At 41.8% G+C, this 16,805-nt stretch overlaps 1 protein-coding gene across 1 annotated transcript in view; it reads left to right on the plus strand.

Moving 5' to 3' along the window:
* Positions 1–16,805, plus strand: part of DNAH5 (dynein axonemal heavy chain 5) — a 314,041-nt gene that overhangs the window by 265,886 nt on the left and 31,350 nt on the right. The window contains exons 69-71 of the mRNA XM_061129706.1: positions 5,162–5,283; positions 9,008–9,157; positions 13,050–13,295. Of these exons, the coding sequence (XP_060985689.1) occupies positions 5,162–5,283; positions 9,008–9,157; positions 13,050–13,295 (518 nt within the window). The remainder of the gene's footprint in view (positions 1–5,161; positions 5,284–9,007; positions 9,158–13,049; positions 13,296–16,805) is intronic.

A 16,805-nucleotide genomic window follows, 5' to 3' on the forward strand; every position in this document is an offset into this window, starting at 1 on the left:
AGGTGCAGTGGCTTCAGTAGTTGCAGCATGTAAGTTCAGTAGTTGCAGCTTGTTGGCTCTAGGGCGCGGGATCAATAGTTACAGCACATGGGCTTAGTTGCTCCGTGGCATGTGGAATCTTCCAGGACCAGGGATCGAACTCGTGTCCCCTGCATTGGCAGGCGGATTCTCATCCACTCTTCTTATCCAGCAGGCAAGTCCCTGTGTGAATATTTATTGAGAAACTTCTATGTGCCAGGACACAGAATAGACAGTTGGAACACTTAATAAACAAGTAAATTGTGTAGTATGTGAGAAGCTAGTAAACACTGTGGGGGGAAAAAAAACAGAGAAGGATAAGGGAGATGGGGCATTACACAGTATGTGGAGTGAGGGGGAATGTTAACATTTTAAATGGGATATTTAATGGGATTTCTAATGGAGTAGGACTCCTGGGAGATGGACAGGTGAGACAAGACCTGGAGGCGCAGGGGGTGCTGGCCCTGGGGACATTTAGAGAAGTGCCGAAGGAAGAGGAGCTGGCATCAGTGCCTCTGTTGGGAGGGAGCCTCGTACTGTCTCCAGTGTGATGGAGGCAAAGCGTAGCAAGCAGGGCGCCTGAGCAGTGGTGAGCGACCATGCTGCTCATCCCCTGCGTGTTTCCTCTGTGTCTGTTGCAGCGTTGTTCACAGGCTGAACAATCTATTAGGCTGGCCAATATTGAGCAGGCTCTGGGAGTTGGTGATGGACAGGGAAGCCTGGCACGCTGCAGTCCATGGGGTTGCAAGGAGTCAGACAAAACTGAGTGACTGAACTGAATTGATTGAAAGTGAAAGTTAGTCGTGCAGTTGTGTCCAACCCTTTGTGACCCCATGGACTGTAGCTCACCAGGCTCCTCTGTCCATGGAATTTTCCAGGCAGGCTGGCCAAAAAGTTCATTTGCGTTTTTCCCATAACATCTTATGGAAAATCCCCAAAAACTTTTTGGCCAACCCAATACTATACATTTCTAAACAAAGGTTTACATTTTTTAAAAAATATTTATTTATTTGGCTGCACTGGGGCTTAGTTGTGGCATGTGAACTCTTAGTTGAGGCATGTGGAATCTAATTCCCTCACCAGGGGCTGACCCAGTCCCTGCATGGGGAGCTTGAAGTCTCACCAAGGAAGTCCCTGGAGATTTATCTTTAAAGATAAAACACAACTTTGTCTTTGGACAAGGGGTGGATTTTCATGACTTCACCTACATGGAGAGTAGATTTGTAGAGAAACTTGAAGAGGATCCCATGGGGGCAGAAGGAAAGGGCACAATGGGAGTGTGTAGGTCAGAGTCACACTTACATACATACAAATGCATATTTATATACATATGCCTGGAAGAAAAGCTGTGGCAAGCTAGACAGCATATTAAAAAGCAGAGACATCCTTTTGCCGACAAATGTTCATCTAGTCAAAGCTATGGTTTTTCCAGTAGTCATGAATGGATGTGAGAGTTGGACCATTAAGAAGGTTGAGTACTGAAGAATCAATGCTTTTAACCCTATATGCAAAACAGAAAAAGAGACACAGAAATACAGAACAGTCTTTTGAACTCTGTGGGAGAAGGTGAGGGTGGGATGTTTTGAAAGAACAGCATGTATATTATCTATGGTGAAACAGATCACCAGCCCAGGTGGGATACATGAGACAAGTGCTCCGACCTGGTGCACTGGGAAGACCCAGAGGAATCGGGTGGAGAGGGAGGTGGGAGGGGGGATCGGGATGGGGAATACATGTAAATCTATGGCTGATTCATATCAATGTATGACAAAACCCACTGAAATGTTGTGAAGTAATTAGCCTCCAACTAATAAAAAAAAAAAGTTAGCAGATTAAATGCAAAAAAAAAAAATAATAATAATAAAAAAAATAAATTGTGGTGCTGGAGAAGACTCTTGAGAGTCCCTCGGACAGCAAGGAGATCAAACCAGTCTAATCCTAAAGGAAGTCAGTCCTGAATATTCATTGGAAGGACTGATGCTGAACCTCCAATACTTTGGCCACCTGATGAGAACTGACTCATTAGAAAAGACCCTGATGCTGGGAAAGATTGAAGGCAGGAGAAGGGGATGACAGAGCATGAGATGGTTGGATGGCATCACCGACTCAATGGACATGAGTTTGAGCAGACTCCAGTAGATAGTGGAGGACAGAGGAGCCTGACATGCTGGTGTCTATGGGGTCACAAAGAGTCAGACGCAACTTAATGAATGAACAACAACGCATACATAGCTTATAATGACAATGAAGACTCATCATTTAGACATGAAAACTTAGAAATGTATGATTTTTGGATGATACCTCTTTCTGTCTCTTCTTTGTCTCTAATCCTTGAACCCTTGCCTTTGTTTTTTTATGTTCCAAGCTTCCTAAATCAGAGCACATGGAAGATGAATAGTCTGGAGAGACATCACCTTAGGTAGATGTGTAGGTATAGGAATTGCCTTCTTCAGTGAGTCCTTTGTATATAACTGATTTCTGACTTCAGTGACTCTGGCCCTTCAGTTGATGGAGTTTCCTATGGGAAAGTTGTTCCTGAAATCCTCATTTCAGGCATAAGATGCCTTTCCTCATGGGAATGACATTGACCTTGACATCCAGAAATGATTGAGATACTGTAAAGTATGTTACAGTTCGGCATGATCAAAACAAACACGGAATTTAGAGTTGGAAAGACTCTAAGGGAAACTAGTGGCTTTGCCACTTGGGGATAAGTGGTTTTGAGCAGGTTATTTAAACTTTTCAAGGTTCAGTTGCCTTAGCTATGAAGCAAGGATAGTCATATCTACATAATAGGATTATTGAGAATTCACACGATTTATATAAACCCTGGAACATAGAATATGCTTAGCAGATGATGGGCATTGTTATTTTATCTTTAGTTTTCTAGGTTATTTTGATCTGTCTGAGACTTGTGTAGGTTGGACAGGATTTTGTGGACTTCCTGCATTCAGCACCTATTTCTTATGCTCCTTTAGGACACAGGGCTTCATAAGATTTCCCTTTGTTAGTTTTGTTGGTGAGAGCTGCCCAAAGACATCAACTCCCTCTGTAAGGATTTTAAAATCACTTGGTTGAAAGTGTTTAGATAGCAATAGTGTTTTGATACTGATCTTTTAATTTACCCTTCTCCAAGATGGGAAAAGGTGAGTCCAGAGGTCTTAGTCTGCCTTGGCTATGCCACTTCATGTTTGTGTGATACAGCTTGTATGAATCACTATAACCATGTTTCAGCTTTACAAAGTTTAATGATGAAGATTTAATTCTCAATCATCTTTAAAATTTATTTTGAATTATTGCCATCCCAGCTGTTCCTTCTTTGGGCGTCCGTCTAATCTGGTGCCATGTTATCCAGGAGTGTGTCCCCACCCTCCACTACAATATTCTTTGTGACCCATTGTACCCTTCTGAGGCAGCCAAGATATCCATGACAGAGTTACCCTCTATTAAACAATGAATAATGGTATGGTTTCAAGGAATCCTCTTTTCCATGAAAGGCTTTTCTCTAACCCTGTGGTGGAAATGTTATTCTTTTCAGTTTGTTGGAAAATGGACATTTTCTATGGGAATTGTTGTGACATTTTTCAGCATAGTGCCATTGTACTTCGGTCTTTAACTGCTCCCTGGTGTTCAAGCAATCTGTTTTGATTTTATGAGCTAATATTTTCACTGAAATGATTTCACTTACCTCTTATTCCACTTACCTTGGAAGGCTACTAAGATGGATTTGGCAAAAGACAGCAATTTCATGGGGTCCATGGTACCTGAATAAAGTAGAGATTGCCTCAATAAATATCTTGAGTATTATTACTTGTTTATGACCTGCTCTGTTCCAAAAAAGATTGTAGCCAAATGGGTTGGTTATATCCTTTGAAGAATTATGCTTAGACCATATTTTCCTTGAAGCATTTTAATAGATATTATTTATTAAATGGTATATTTTATCCTATAGAAGACTTGCTAGCTCTTGCTTTGATTTAAAATATGATTGTTCACACATTTAGTTTTTCTGGGATGGACAACAGTAACATTTTTAAGCTGTCATTTATTTATTTCATGGTGCTATGAGAATTATATGAGTTATACGAGGTTAGATGAATTATCAGCGAAGAGATAGGAGTCAGTACCCAGTGGAAATGTTTGTTGTGGGTAGATTGATCAAGAATAAATGACATAACACAGGGCCCTTGGATGTGCTCAACATGGATGTGAATAATACACTGGTTCATAGAGGAGAATCTCTTAAACACTGGTAGTGTTACAAACAAATCTAGATAGATTCTCTCCTTAAAATGTTGTTCAGTTGGTCAGTTGTGTCTGACTCTTTGCGACCTCATGGACTGCAGCACTCCAGGCTTCCTTGCTGTTCACTATCTCCTGGAGTTTGCTCAAACTCATGTCCATTGTGTCGGTGATGCCATCTGACAGTGAAACTCATCCTTAAAATGAGCTTGTGTCAATATCCGGCAGTTCTTAATGCTGAAAACAGCTGCTCATTTAGTGACTCTCAGCTGTGTTCTTGATCCTGTTTTGAGTGCCTCACACTCACCTTATGTATTTTCTGTCATTATCACAACACCTGAAGTGAAAGTGAAAGTGTTAGTTTCCCAGTGGCATTGGACTCTTTGTGCCCATGGACTATAGCCTGCCAAGCTCCTCTGCCAATGGAATTCTCCAGGCAAGAGTACTGGAGTGGGTTGCCATTTCCTTCTCCAGGAAATCTTCCTGACCCAGGGATCAAACCTGGGTCTCCCTCATTGCAGGGAGATTCTTCACCATCTGAACCACCAGGAAACACCTCGGTGTCATTATTCCCATTGTACATATTTGAATACACAGTCCCGGGCAGATGAGTTAACTTGTCCCATATCTTGGCCAGGTGTAGCTAAGACAGAATCCACCACTTATCTGTATCCAAACCTATATCACTGATCCTTAAATGTGTTTTTCTAAAATCATCTGTTTCTTTATTAAATGTTAAAGCTTATTTATCACTATGGTGTATATTTCTGAGTTTAATAAATGTTAAAGTAGTAAAAGAATTAATAGTAAAATAGTTTCAGCAAGATTTTTTAAAAAATACAGATATTGTTTTACAGTACAGAAACAAAATTTTATTAACATAACATGTTTAACTTGAAAGGTGGTGCCTCCTTGGACCTGAAAGCCTGTCCTCCTAAACCGTCTAAATGGATCCTGGACATGACCTGGTTAAATTTGGTGGAACTCAGCAAACTTAGACAGTTTTCTGATGTCCTTGATCAGGTAACTTGTGCTTTGAATAAACTTATGATAATATCCCAGTGGGCAGCTTCCTGATTTATCCCTGGCTGTTTGGGGAAGAGAAATATTTCTTACTGCTGTCACTCCTAAAATGGAATGACCAGTGCTTGACCTTCCTCATGGCTCATTCATCTTCTGATAAAACACACTCCACCCATGGCAGGCTGGTCTCCAGAAGAAATTAGTTGCCCAGGAAGTTTAACTAATGTTGTCCTGGGCCATGTGTCAGTATCACCAATTGGAGCTCTACCAATGGGAAAACAGATTCGATTAAAGAGATTACTGTTACAATATAAAATCTTTTTATGCTATTTTCAATTTTTTTTTTGTTTTTGGTTTTTCTACTCAAATGAAACTCTAGTACTGCTTTTCTCTCTAAAAAAAAAAAAAGAGAAATTAGATATGGTCCAGAAGTTTTGCCATCTTCCTATAGATTGAATGACGAGAAATAGGAACAACCTGCCTCTGAATGCTGAATATCCTTTCTTGCCTCTAGTTCTGTCTCTCTCTTCTTTCTCTCCCTGTTTATACTGCCTTAGCTAGGCATCTGGGTATGAATCTAACACAAACACCTGGCCTTTTATTTTTAGAACTTGTTGTCCTTTCATAAAAACAGCCCGTTTTGATGAATTGTGTATATATTGGAATTATGGCACTTGGGTATGGAAAGTTGAATTGGGACAAGTCAAGAAACAGGTTCTTGAAAATCTGACGACCAGCTGGAAGTTGTGTGGACGGCAAGGTGTCTTTCTTCAGCTGCAGGTTGAAGGCTTTGACCAGAAAATGTCCAAATACTGGTCCTTTTTCAAATTGAAGTATGATTGGGCTTCTGTGGTGGCTCAGATACTAAAGAATCTGCCTGCAATGCAGGAGACCTGGGTTTGCTCCCTGGGTCTGGAAGATCCCCTGGATACCCACTCCAGTATTCTTGCGTGGAGAATCCCATGGACAGAGGAGGAGCCTGATGGGCTACAGTCCACGGGGTCGCGAAGAGTCGGACTTGACTGAGCAACTTACACTTTCACTTTCACACATGGTTGATTTACAGTGTTATGTTATTTTCTGGAGTACAGCAAAGTGATTTAGTTTTATACACACACGTGGACATACACACATATGCACTATATTCTTTCTCATTAGGGTTTATTATAAGATATTGAATATAGTCCCCTGTGTTGTACAGTAGGACCTTGTTGTTTATCTATTGTATATATAGAAGTTTATATCTGCTAGTCCCAAACCCCTGATTTCTCTCTCTCCTACCCCCTTTCCTTTTTTGTAACCATAAATTTGTTTTCTATGTCTGTGAGTTTGTTTCTGTTTCATAAGTAAATCTATTTGCATCACATTTTAGAAATGATGTGTTTGTGTATGTTAGTCACTCAGTCGTGGCCAATTCTTTGGGACTGCGTGGACTGTAGCCTGCCAGTCTCCTCTGTCCATGGGGTTCTCCAGGCCAGAATACTGGAGTGGATAACCGTTCTCTTTTCTAGGGCATCTTCCCGACCCAGGGATTGAACCCAGGTCTTCTGCATTGTGGGCAGATTCTTTACCCCCTGAGTCACCAGGGAAGCCTTTAGAAATGATGTCATATGGTATTTGTCCTAACGTTGGTCCTTGATTTTGCCAGCTTAGGTTGACGGAAAGCTTAAGCTATATTTTTATGTTTTGGCTTAGGCCTGGTGATGACCATGTAATTTGGGTGCAAGCTATTCTCTTGGGCTAAATAGCTCTTCTTTGGGAGATTTTAACGCATCCTAACTTGTTCCCCCATGGGGTAACTCCTAGTGACCTTTCCTGTACCATTATTTGTTATTGAAGTAACTGTCTTCTGGAGATTAGATTTTATACCTGAAATCCCTCCACATAATGTAGTCTTTTGTGATTGAAACAGGTTATTTTTTATTCTTACATGATACTTTCTGAATATGAGCCCATATGCCTTTTTCCTTTGATTACACCTCTGAGAAATACACTTGGAACTGTTTTTTTTTTTTTTTTTTAAATTGGAGTATGATGGCTTAACCATGTTAGTTTCAACGAAGTGAACCTGATATGTATACATATATCCCCTCCCTCTTAGACCTCCCTCCCACCCACCCCCTATCCACCCCCTAGTTCATCACAGAGCACCGAGCTAAGCTCCCTGCACTATACAACAGCTTCCCAATAACCGTCTGTTTCACACATGTGTGTATGTATGCTTAGTCACTCAGTCATGTCCAACTGTTTGTGACCCCATGGATGTAGCCCGCCAGGGTCCTTTGTCCATGGAATTCTCTGGGCAAGAATACTGGAGTGGGTTGCCATTTCCTTCTCCAGTTTTACACATGATGGTGTATATATGTCACTCCAAAATCTCTCAGTTCATCCCATCCCTTTCCCCTTCTGTGTCAACATGTCTGTTCTCTACATCTGTGTCTCTATTCCTGCCCTGCAAATGAGTTCATCTGTACCATTTTTTTTAGATTCCACTTATATGCATTAATATACAGTATTTCCTTTTCTCTTTCTGACTTTCACTCTGTATGACAGACTCTAGCTTCATTTGCATTATTGCAAATGACCCAATTCAGTTCCTTTTTATGGTTGAGTAATATTCCACTGTGGGCTTCCCAGGTGGTGCAGTGGTAGAGAATCTGCCTCTCAGTGCAAGAGATGCAAGAGATGTGGGTTTGATCTCTGGGTTGGGAGGATCCCCTGGAGGAGGAAACGGCAACCCACTCCAGTATTCCTGCCTAAGAAATCCCATAGACAGAGGAGCCTGGTGGGTTACAGTCCATGGGTTGCAAAGAGTCAAACAGGACTGAACAGCAGCAGAAAAATAATCCACTTATACATATACCACAACTTCTTTATCCATTCATCTGCTGATGGACATTTAGGTTGCTTAGTCAAAGGAAATATACCAGAGAACATAAGATCATGTTTATCTGCAGATCTGACTTATTCTGTGATTGTGGGATGTTTGTTTGTTTAATGCTTATCTCTTTTCAATTTTTGTAAGCTTCAAAGGATAATGAACTGTCTTTTTTCTTCCCCTTTATCAATTGCCCAAATGAAGCAAGTATGATTATTCACTTGATGATATTAAGTGGTATATTTCAAATGACTCTAGATTGATAGAGTATTGACCAGAAAGCTTCAATAATAAACATGTATTAAATGTCTTTTGTTCAAGAATGATCCTGGGAAATGAGGAAATATAAGTGAATGAGACTTGATTCTTGATCCCGGGAGATCTCATGGATCAAAACAGATTTCCTTTAAATAGTGAAAATGAATTTCCATTGATCTCTTTATTCTTTACGGAGTTGTTACCACAAAGGCATAGAAGAAATTACATAGCAGGGTTCTCCCTTTAAAAGGGGCCTGTAGGCTGGTGTTAATACAGACTGACTTCAGAGCAAATCACATTTGATTTTCGGCTCTCAAACTTTTTGGTACCAGGCTATAAAACTTTAAAAAATAGTCAAGGGATATCATTTCCTTTTCCCACTCCAGTATTCTTGCCTGGAGAATCCTGTGGACAGAGGAGCCTGGTGGGCTACAGCCCATGGGGTTGCAAAGAGTCAGACACGCCTGAGCACGCACACACACAGGATATCATTCACACATGTCTGGAATCGTCAGAAAAATATCTGTGAAGTCTTATTGAAAGATCTTTCTGTGGTGTGACACATTTCTTATCCCCTGGTATTTTCAGATATCAAGAAATGAGAAAATGTGGAAAATTTGGTTTGATAAGGAAAACCCTGAGGAGGAAGCCCTTCCAAACGCCTATGATAAATCTCTTGACTGCTTTCGACGTCTTCTCCTTATTAGGTCCTGGTGTCCCGACAGAACCATTGCCCAGGTAAAAAGTGCATATGTTAAAAATAAGAGAATATTTTAAAGGAGAATTTCCTTTTAAATTTTAAAGAATATTTAAAATGTTAACCCCCATGAGAATTTTCATGTGGGCTTCTGTCTAATTTTCCAACAGTGCAATTGTGAAAAATGGAAAAATAAACAAGAAATAATTGTACTGAGGTGTACAAGTGGCTAAGTGATTTACTAATTTTCTTTTTGACCTAAGTGGTACAATCAGAGTGAATGAGGAAACTATGTTGGTTTAAAAAAATTTTTTGGGGTTTCTTTTTAATGTTTTTTTTTCTAATTGTGGTAAAAGTCACATAATATAAAACATACTATTTTACCACACGTAACTATATGGTTCAGTGACACTAAGTACATTCACATTTTTGTTCGATTCTCACCATCATCCATCTCTGGAGTTCTCCACCTTCTTGAACTGAAACTCTGTCCCCATTAAACACTAAGTCCTCATTTTCCCTCCCTATGCCATCCCTACCCTGCCCCCTGGCATTTACCAATGTAACTTTCTGACTCTATGAATTTGACTCTTCTAGGTACTTTGCATAAGTGGAATGAAAATTTAACTGCTCCTACTGTTGCAGACAAATATTGGAATGCATCTTTAGTGTTAATATATGTCCTACAAACAGATTGCACCTTCCTTTTTTCCCTTATGCTATATATTAACAGTAGTGTAGTCAAAACTACATTTTTAAGGTGGGCATATTGGTATAACATAAAGGTAATGTATTGTTCTTCCATATCATTTTTACATCAACTTAGAAAAGATAGGGAACTCCATTTTGCTAGTAGTAAAGTAGTATTTGTTGGATAGAAAGACTGTGCAGTTACTAGGAAGGAGAGATAACATCTACAGGGCAGTATAGAGTTCCCAAACCCGTAGTTGTTACCCTGGGATGTGTCATAAACCTTGATGTGAAAAAGCAGCTTTGCCTAAAATTCCTTGAGTGATACTTAGGTTTAAATATCAGCCCTGCCTCCAGAAGATCCATCTTTTCAAAGACTTTTCATCTGCTTCCATCGTGGAAGTTTACCCATGAAACAGACTTGTGGTGTCTTGCCTTCACAGCTAAAAGTTAAATGTTACTCTTCCCAGACATTGATTTTTTTAATGGACTTTTAAGAATAAGTCATAAAATAGCAATAGGCTGGAGTTTCACATAGAAGGTAGGGAGTTTTCCCCTTTGCTCTCCAGGACTGTTTAAAACATTCAGTGTAACCAACTACCAGTCCTCCTAGATAGCTTGGAAACAACCAAATTCAATGATTTATTCAGAAAAGAAAAATAAGTTTTGCAACTCGGGGCCCTGAGATCACCCTTCCTTTGATTTTTCTTCTCAACCTCATTCCTTTTATCTTGCCCAAATGAATGGTCACACAGTTGCCTTTTTTTAAGGGGAATGTAGAAGTTTCAAGTAGACTTTTCTTCCTTCTCTCTCTCTCTCTCTCTCTCGCTCTCTGCCTCCCTCCCTCCCTCCTTTCCTCCTCTCTTCTTTCCTTCCTTCTTTCCCTTTTAATTCTTTCACACTTTATTGGGGTCAATGATGAAATTTAAAAGGCTCCCACTCCTTTGTAACTTTGTTATCTTCATCCTGGCCTACCATCCTTAGTCTGACAACAGCCATGTCTTCCCATTGGGTCTCTTCTAGGTCATTCTCACCTTGCCCACTCTAGTCCATCTTGTGTATTCTAGAAGAAATGGAAATATCATTATGGTCTTCCTTTAATGGCTTCCCATGGCGCTTATGATAACATCCAAGTCTTAAGCAAGATCTAGAAGGCCCCTTGCAAACCTGTTCTCTCCTGTGAGGTTCTTATTCTCACATTAGATTTCTTGTGTGATTTTTCAACCAGACACCTTCTTAGGGAGCATATGAGAAGGTCTACACTGTAGACGCATTCAGTCCCTATTCCCCATAAGAGCATTAGGCTTATTCTCAGCATTTGAGCTGAGTGTGACTGCAGACACAGTCAAAACCTTGGTTGAAAGAGCAACATATTATCAGAGGATGTCTTGTGCTGCTACTAGTTTCTATATAGCTGCCGAGCTAAGAATGGTTTTTGTAGTTTTAAATGCTTGAAAAAAACCTCAAAATGGTATTTTGTGATATGCAAAAATTATACAACATTCGAATTCCAGGGTGTATACAGTTTTACTGGAACATAGGCTCATTTGTTTATGGACTCTCTGTAGCTGCTTCCATGCTACAGTGATAGGTTAATTTGTTGCAACAGAGACTGTATGGCCACCAAAATATACTATTTACTACTTGGCCCCTGATGTAGGGAACAGTATATCAGCTCATAGCTTGGAGAGAAATTTCCATGTGGGATCAATGCTGAGTTCTATGACAACCTTGGCTTTTTGAGCTCCTTGCTAGGCTAGAGGAGAAAGCACTTGGATCTTGAGAGATGCTGCTGTGATGGATGCACCAGGTACCTGCGGCTGAGAAACAACTGCAGTTTGGGGTACACCTGGGCATTCGGGCTTTGAAGTCATTTCTGATCACCAAGCATGCTGCCCAATGGCTGTGATGAATGTATATACAAATAAACTTTTGGAGATTCTGAAGAACACGTCAACCAAACTTTTAAAGTACCTTTCAGAAGGCTGTAAAAAATGTGTGAAAGTGAAAACATCAGTCATCCAGTCATGTCCGACAGTGTGACCCCATGGACTGTAGCCCGCCAGACTTTTCTGTCCGTGGGATTCTCTAGGCAAGAGTATTAGAGTGGGTTACCTTGCCCTCCTCCAGGGGATCTTCCCGACCCAGGGATCGAACCCAGGTCTGCTGTATTGCACACAGATTCTTTACCGTCTGAACCACCAGGAACTGTTTATATTAATACTTACGTTAGAGGATTACATAGTGGAGCTGGTCAACTGGATATTAAGAGATACAAAAATAAGTGGCATCCTGTGCTCCAAGTGCAGTTGGGTTAAACCTTTAAAATTAATTAATTCAATAAGTATTCAATACATTTCTTCCCATAAGTGGTCATTTAACAGTAATTATCTGTTAAGGATCCATTCAATCCCAGGCATTGTACGGCTTACTTGATTATTTGAATGCCTATAATTTTCCCTTGGGTTTCCCAGGTGATGCTAGTGGTAGAGAACCCACCTGCCAGTGCAGCAGACAGAGAGGTGCGGGTTTGGTCCTGGAAACCCACTCCAGTGCCCTTGCCTGGAACATCCCATGGACAGAGAAGCCTGGTGGGCTACAGTCCCTGGGGTTGCACAGAGTCAGACAGGACCGAGCGCATATGCACACACACACACACACACACACACACTTTTCCTTTAAAGCATCCTCAATAATAGAGTTGCCAAATATTTTAAACCTTCTGTATAGTATGAAGCAGCCAGTGTATTCAAAGAGGTCCCAGACAAGGATTCGACCAACCTGGATTCTGTTCTTTTAAATGTATGATTGTGTTTTTGGCAAGTAAAGTCTGAAAGTGTTAGTCACTCAGTCATGTCCGACTCTTTTAGATCCCACGGACTGTTGCCTGCCAGGATCCTCTGTCCATGGGATTCTCCAGGCAAGAATTATAGAGTGGGGTGCCATGCCCTTCTCCAAGGTATCTTCCTGACCCAGGGATCGAACCTGGGTCTCCCACATTGAAGGCAGATAGAGTGAGGATTCAAACAAATAAGCAAGCAAGGGAATAAAGAGATTAACCCACAAGAAAAAAAAAACACACACACACACAAAAAAACAACCAACCCTCTATCCTATTTTCCTGGCAGGGTTACTGTGAACATCATTGAGATGATCTGCGAAAATGAATTTTGGGAACCACACTGAATTATGAATTTTAGGGGTTGGAGCTAGTTTTGTTGACCCATGTACTGTTTTTGGCAGGCCCGTAAGTACATCATGGACTCCATGGGAGAAAAGTATGCAGAGGGCGTTATCCTGGACTTGGAAAGGACATGGGAGGAATCTGATCCTCGGACACCACTCATCTGTCTCCTGTCTATGGGCTCAGACCCCACAGACTCCATCATCGCCTTGGGGAAGAGATTAAAAATAGAAACCCGCTACGTGTCCATGGGACAGGGCCAGGAGATCCATGCTCGCAAGCTCCTGCAGCAGACCATGGCCAATGTGAGACCTGATGTCTACTTTTGTATTCTGTTGTTGACGTTACAGCTTATAGGATAACAATGCAGGAAAGAACTTAGAAATCCTTAAGCACTGAAATTTATGTGTTGCGTTCTGTTTGCTAAACAGGTAAAAGCATGATACCTGTTAGAAAATTTTCATGAAAAAATGAATACAATGTAAAACGTTTTCTGCTGAGCCTTGACTTCTGGAAAGCTTGCCCAGTGAGAGCATCTTATTTCCTGACCTGTTTGCATAGTGCTAAACCCTGCTCCAAGTCCCGAACCTTCTTTGGGGTTTGGGGTTCACAGCTCCCTCTCTATGCCTCAGGTTCCAGCCCCTGTAGATCTGCTGGGGAATCCACAGCCTTCTAGAATCCACAACACAATCCAGAATGCATATTCTGCGCCCTGGAGTCCCCTAGGCCTGGCCCAGATTCCAGAGGCCAGGAATCTGCCAATACTGTGTGGTAGTACCAGAGGTTTTCCAGAAACCTGGCCTGTTGCCTTCCAGGTGGGCTTAGAGCTCTTGGCAGCTTGCAAATTCAAGAGCATCCAGCGTAGGCCATGCTCAGGACTGGTCTGGGGCCATTGTAGCTGAAAGTCATGTGATGACCTGCTAATGGGACAAGTTCAGAGCTGAGGCACTTTGAGGAACCTAAAGTTACCTGAATGCAGAAGGTCCTATTTCATCTCTGGAACTCAAGCTCCAAAACACTTGTGTGTTTACTCTGGTCTAATCTTAGGTGTCCAGATGGATCCAGTTTTATAATAGTGTGATGCTGGGAGGGATTGGGGGCAGGAGGAGAAGGGGACGACAGAGGATGAGATGGCTGGATGGCATCACCGACTCGATTGGGCATGAGTTTGAGTAAACTCCAGGAGTTTGTGATGGACAGGGAGGCCTGGCGTGCTGTGATTCATGGGGTCGCAAAGAGTCGGACACGACTGAGCTACTGAACTGAACTGAACTGAACACTCGGGTCACCACCTCGAAGAGCCACAGGCTCCTCCCAGCCGCATGAAGTCTCCCTGGTATCCGCACAGTCGTTTATAAAAGGCATTTAGAAGGTCCTTCTATCTGTACCATCCTTTCTGTCACTTCGCAGGTTTAATGAAAAGGGGAGAAAAACCCCACCATCAACACACAATAAGACTCTAAAGGGTGTACATTTTGGCAGGTCAATTTGTAGTCAGTCCCTGGACCTTAACCTCAATTTCCAAATATAAAATATATAAATGGACTTCCCTGGTTGCTCAGGTGGTACAGAATCTGCCTGCAATGTAGAAGACCTGGGTTCAATCCCTGGGTTGGGAAGATCCCCTGGAGGAGGGCGTGGCAACCCACTCCAGTATTCTTGCCTGGAGAATCCCATGGACAAAGAAGCCTGGCGGGCTACAGTCCGTGGGGCGGCAAAGAGTCAGACATGGCTGAGTGACTAAGCACAGCCTTCTTTGGGGTTCCTGGCTCTGCCGTGGGCTCCCTCCACCCCTGCTTCCCTCCACCTGCACCCTTTGGCCAACTACAGGGTGGCAAAACCACTTGCCTCTTACTCCTACTGGAGAATATGCCGTTGTGGTGTAGATGCTTTTCCAGCCTATTTTGGAGCAGACTCCATGCCTCCTTCACTAAGCCTGAGCTCTCCCCTCAATATCTCAAGACCCCTCTGTGCCCTCCAGGGAACACCCCCCCCCCCCAATTTCAGACAGAACTGGCTGTCTCCCCCCAACCATCAGACATGAGGTCCACCATGAAACCACCGGGGTCTAGGTCCCAGCTGCTGACTCTAGAACCTTCCCACTGTGCTGCATCCTGATTCCTTCCCCCAGTCTAGAACTGAGTCTGTTGGGTTCTAGAATCTCTGTATTTGCTTCTTCCATCAAGCCATGCCCTGCCCCCAGCTTTGGTGAAAGGGAGGGGCCTCTCTTGTGCTCTGTGCTGGCTGCTCTACTTAGTTTGCAGTTGGGAGGGCAGAAAGCACATGGCTTAAATGTATTTTAGTTCAGTTCAGTTGCTTAGTTGTGTCCAACTCTTTGCAACCCCATGGACTGCAGCATGCTTGGCCTCCCTGTCCATCACCAACTCCCAGAGCTTGCTCAAACTCATGTCCATTGAGTTGGTGATGCCATCCAACCATCTCATCCTCTGTCATCCCCTTCTCCTCCCTCCTTCAATCTTTCCAGCATCAGGGTCTTTTCCAATGATTCATTTCTTTGCATCAGGTGGTCAAAGTATTGGAGTTTCAGCTTTAGCATCAGTCCTTCCAATGAATATTCAGGAGTGATTTCCTTTGATTGACTGGTTTGATCTCCTTGTAGTCCAAGGGACTCTCAAGAGGCTTCTCCAACACCACAGTTCAAAAGCATCAATTCTTTGGTGCTCAGCTTTCTTTATGGTCCAACTCTCACATCCATACATGACTACTGGAAAAACCATAGCTTTGACTAGATGGACATTTGTTGGCAAAGTAATGTCTCTGCTCTTTAATATGCTGTCTAGGTTGGTCATAGCTTTTCTTCCTAGGAGCAAATGTCTTTTAATTTCATGGCTGCAGTCACCATCTGCAGTGATTTTGAAGCCCAAGAAAATGAAGTCTCTTACTGTATCCATTGCTTCCCCATCTATTTGCCGTGAATTTGTGTGGTAGTTTGAACATTCTTTGGCATTGCCTTTGTTTGGGATTAGAATGAAAACTGACCTTTTCCAATCCTGTGGCCACTGCTGAGTTTTCCAAATTTGCTGACATGTTGAGTGCAGCACTTTCACAGCATCATCTTTTAGGATTTGAAATAGCTCAACTGGAATTCCATCACCTCCACTAGCTTTGTTCGTAGTGGTGCTTCCTAAGGCCCACTTGACTTTGCATTCCAGTATGTCTGGCTCTAGGTGAGTAATCACACCATGATTATCTGGGTCATGAAGATCTTTTTTGTACAGTTCTTCTGTGTATTCTTGCCACCTCTTCTTATATCTTCTGCTTCTGTTATTTCCATATAATTTCTGTCCTTTATTGAGCCCATCTTTGCATGAAATGTTCCCTTGGTATCTCGGATTTTCTTGAGATGAAAAATAATCCATGATTCAGAATCCCAGGTCTAGTCCTGGACTCTCCTTCCTCTTGGCCTCCCTGACCCCCAACCTTGCCTTCTTCCCTGTGCTAGTACTGTACTTAGAAAACAAAGACACTAACATTCACAGGACACTTATTTAACATGAATTTAAAATAAATAATGATTTAACTTAAATAATTATAATTTCAGGAAGCTAAATTAGAATTTAAATGGAATATTTTTAGCCTTCAATTTATCTGTGTTTTCTGTTTAGTAATTTAATTTCTAGTCAAATTGAAAAGATTTTTACTATTATGAGCATGTTTAAAACTTGTCAGAGACAGTAGTGTTTTATGCCAGAATGAACCAACCATTCCAGAGTAGTAAAATGAAAGATCTGCTCAGTAAGAACACAGAACGTTAATACAGAAAGCAGTGAGGCCAAAGAAGCAAACTTGGCTAA

The sequence above is a fragment of the Dama dama genome, chromosome 25 (assembly GCF_033118175.1).
Source record: "Dama dama isolate Ldn47 chromosome 25, ASM3311817v1, whole genome shotgun sequence".
Classification (NCBI taxonomy): Eukaryota; Metazoa; Chordata; class Mammalia; order Artiodactyla; family Cervidae; genus Dama; species Dama dama.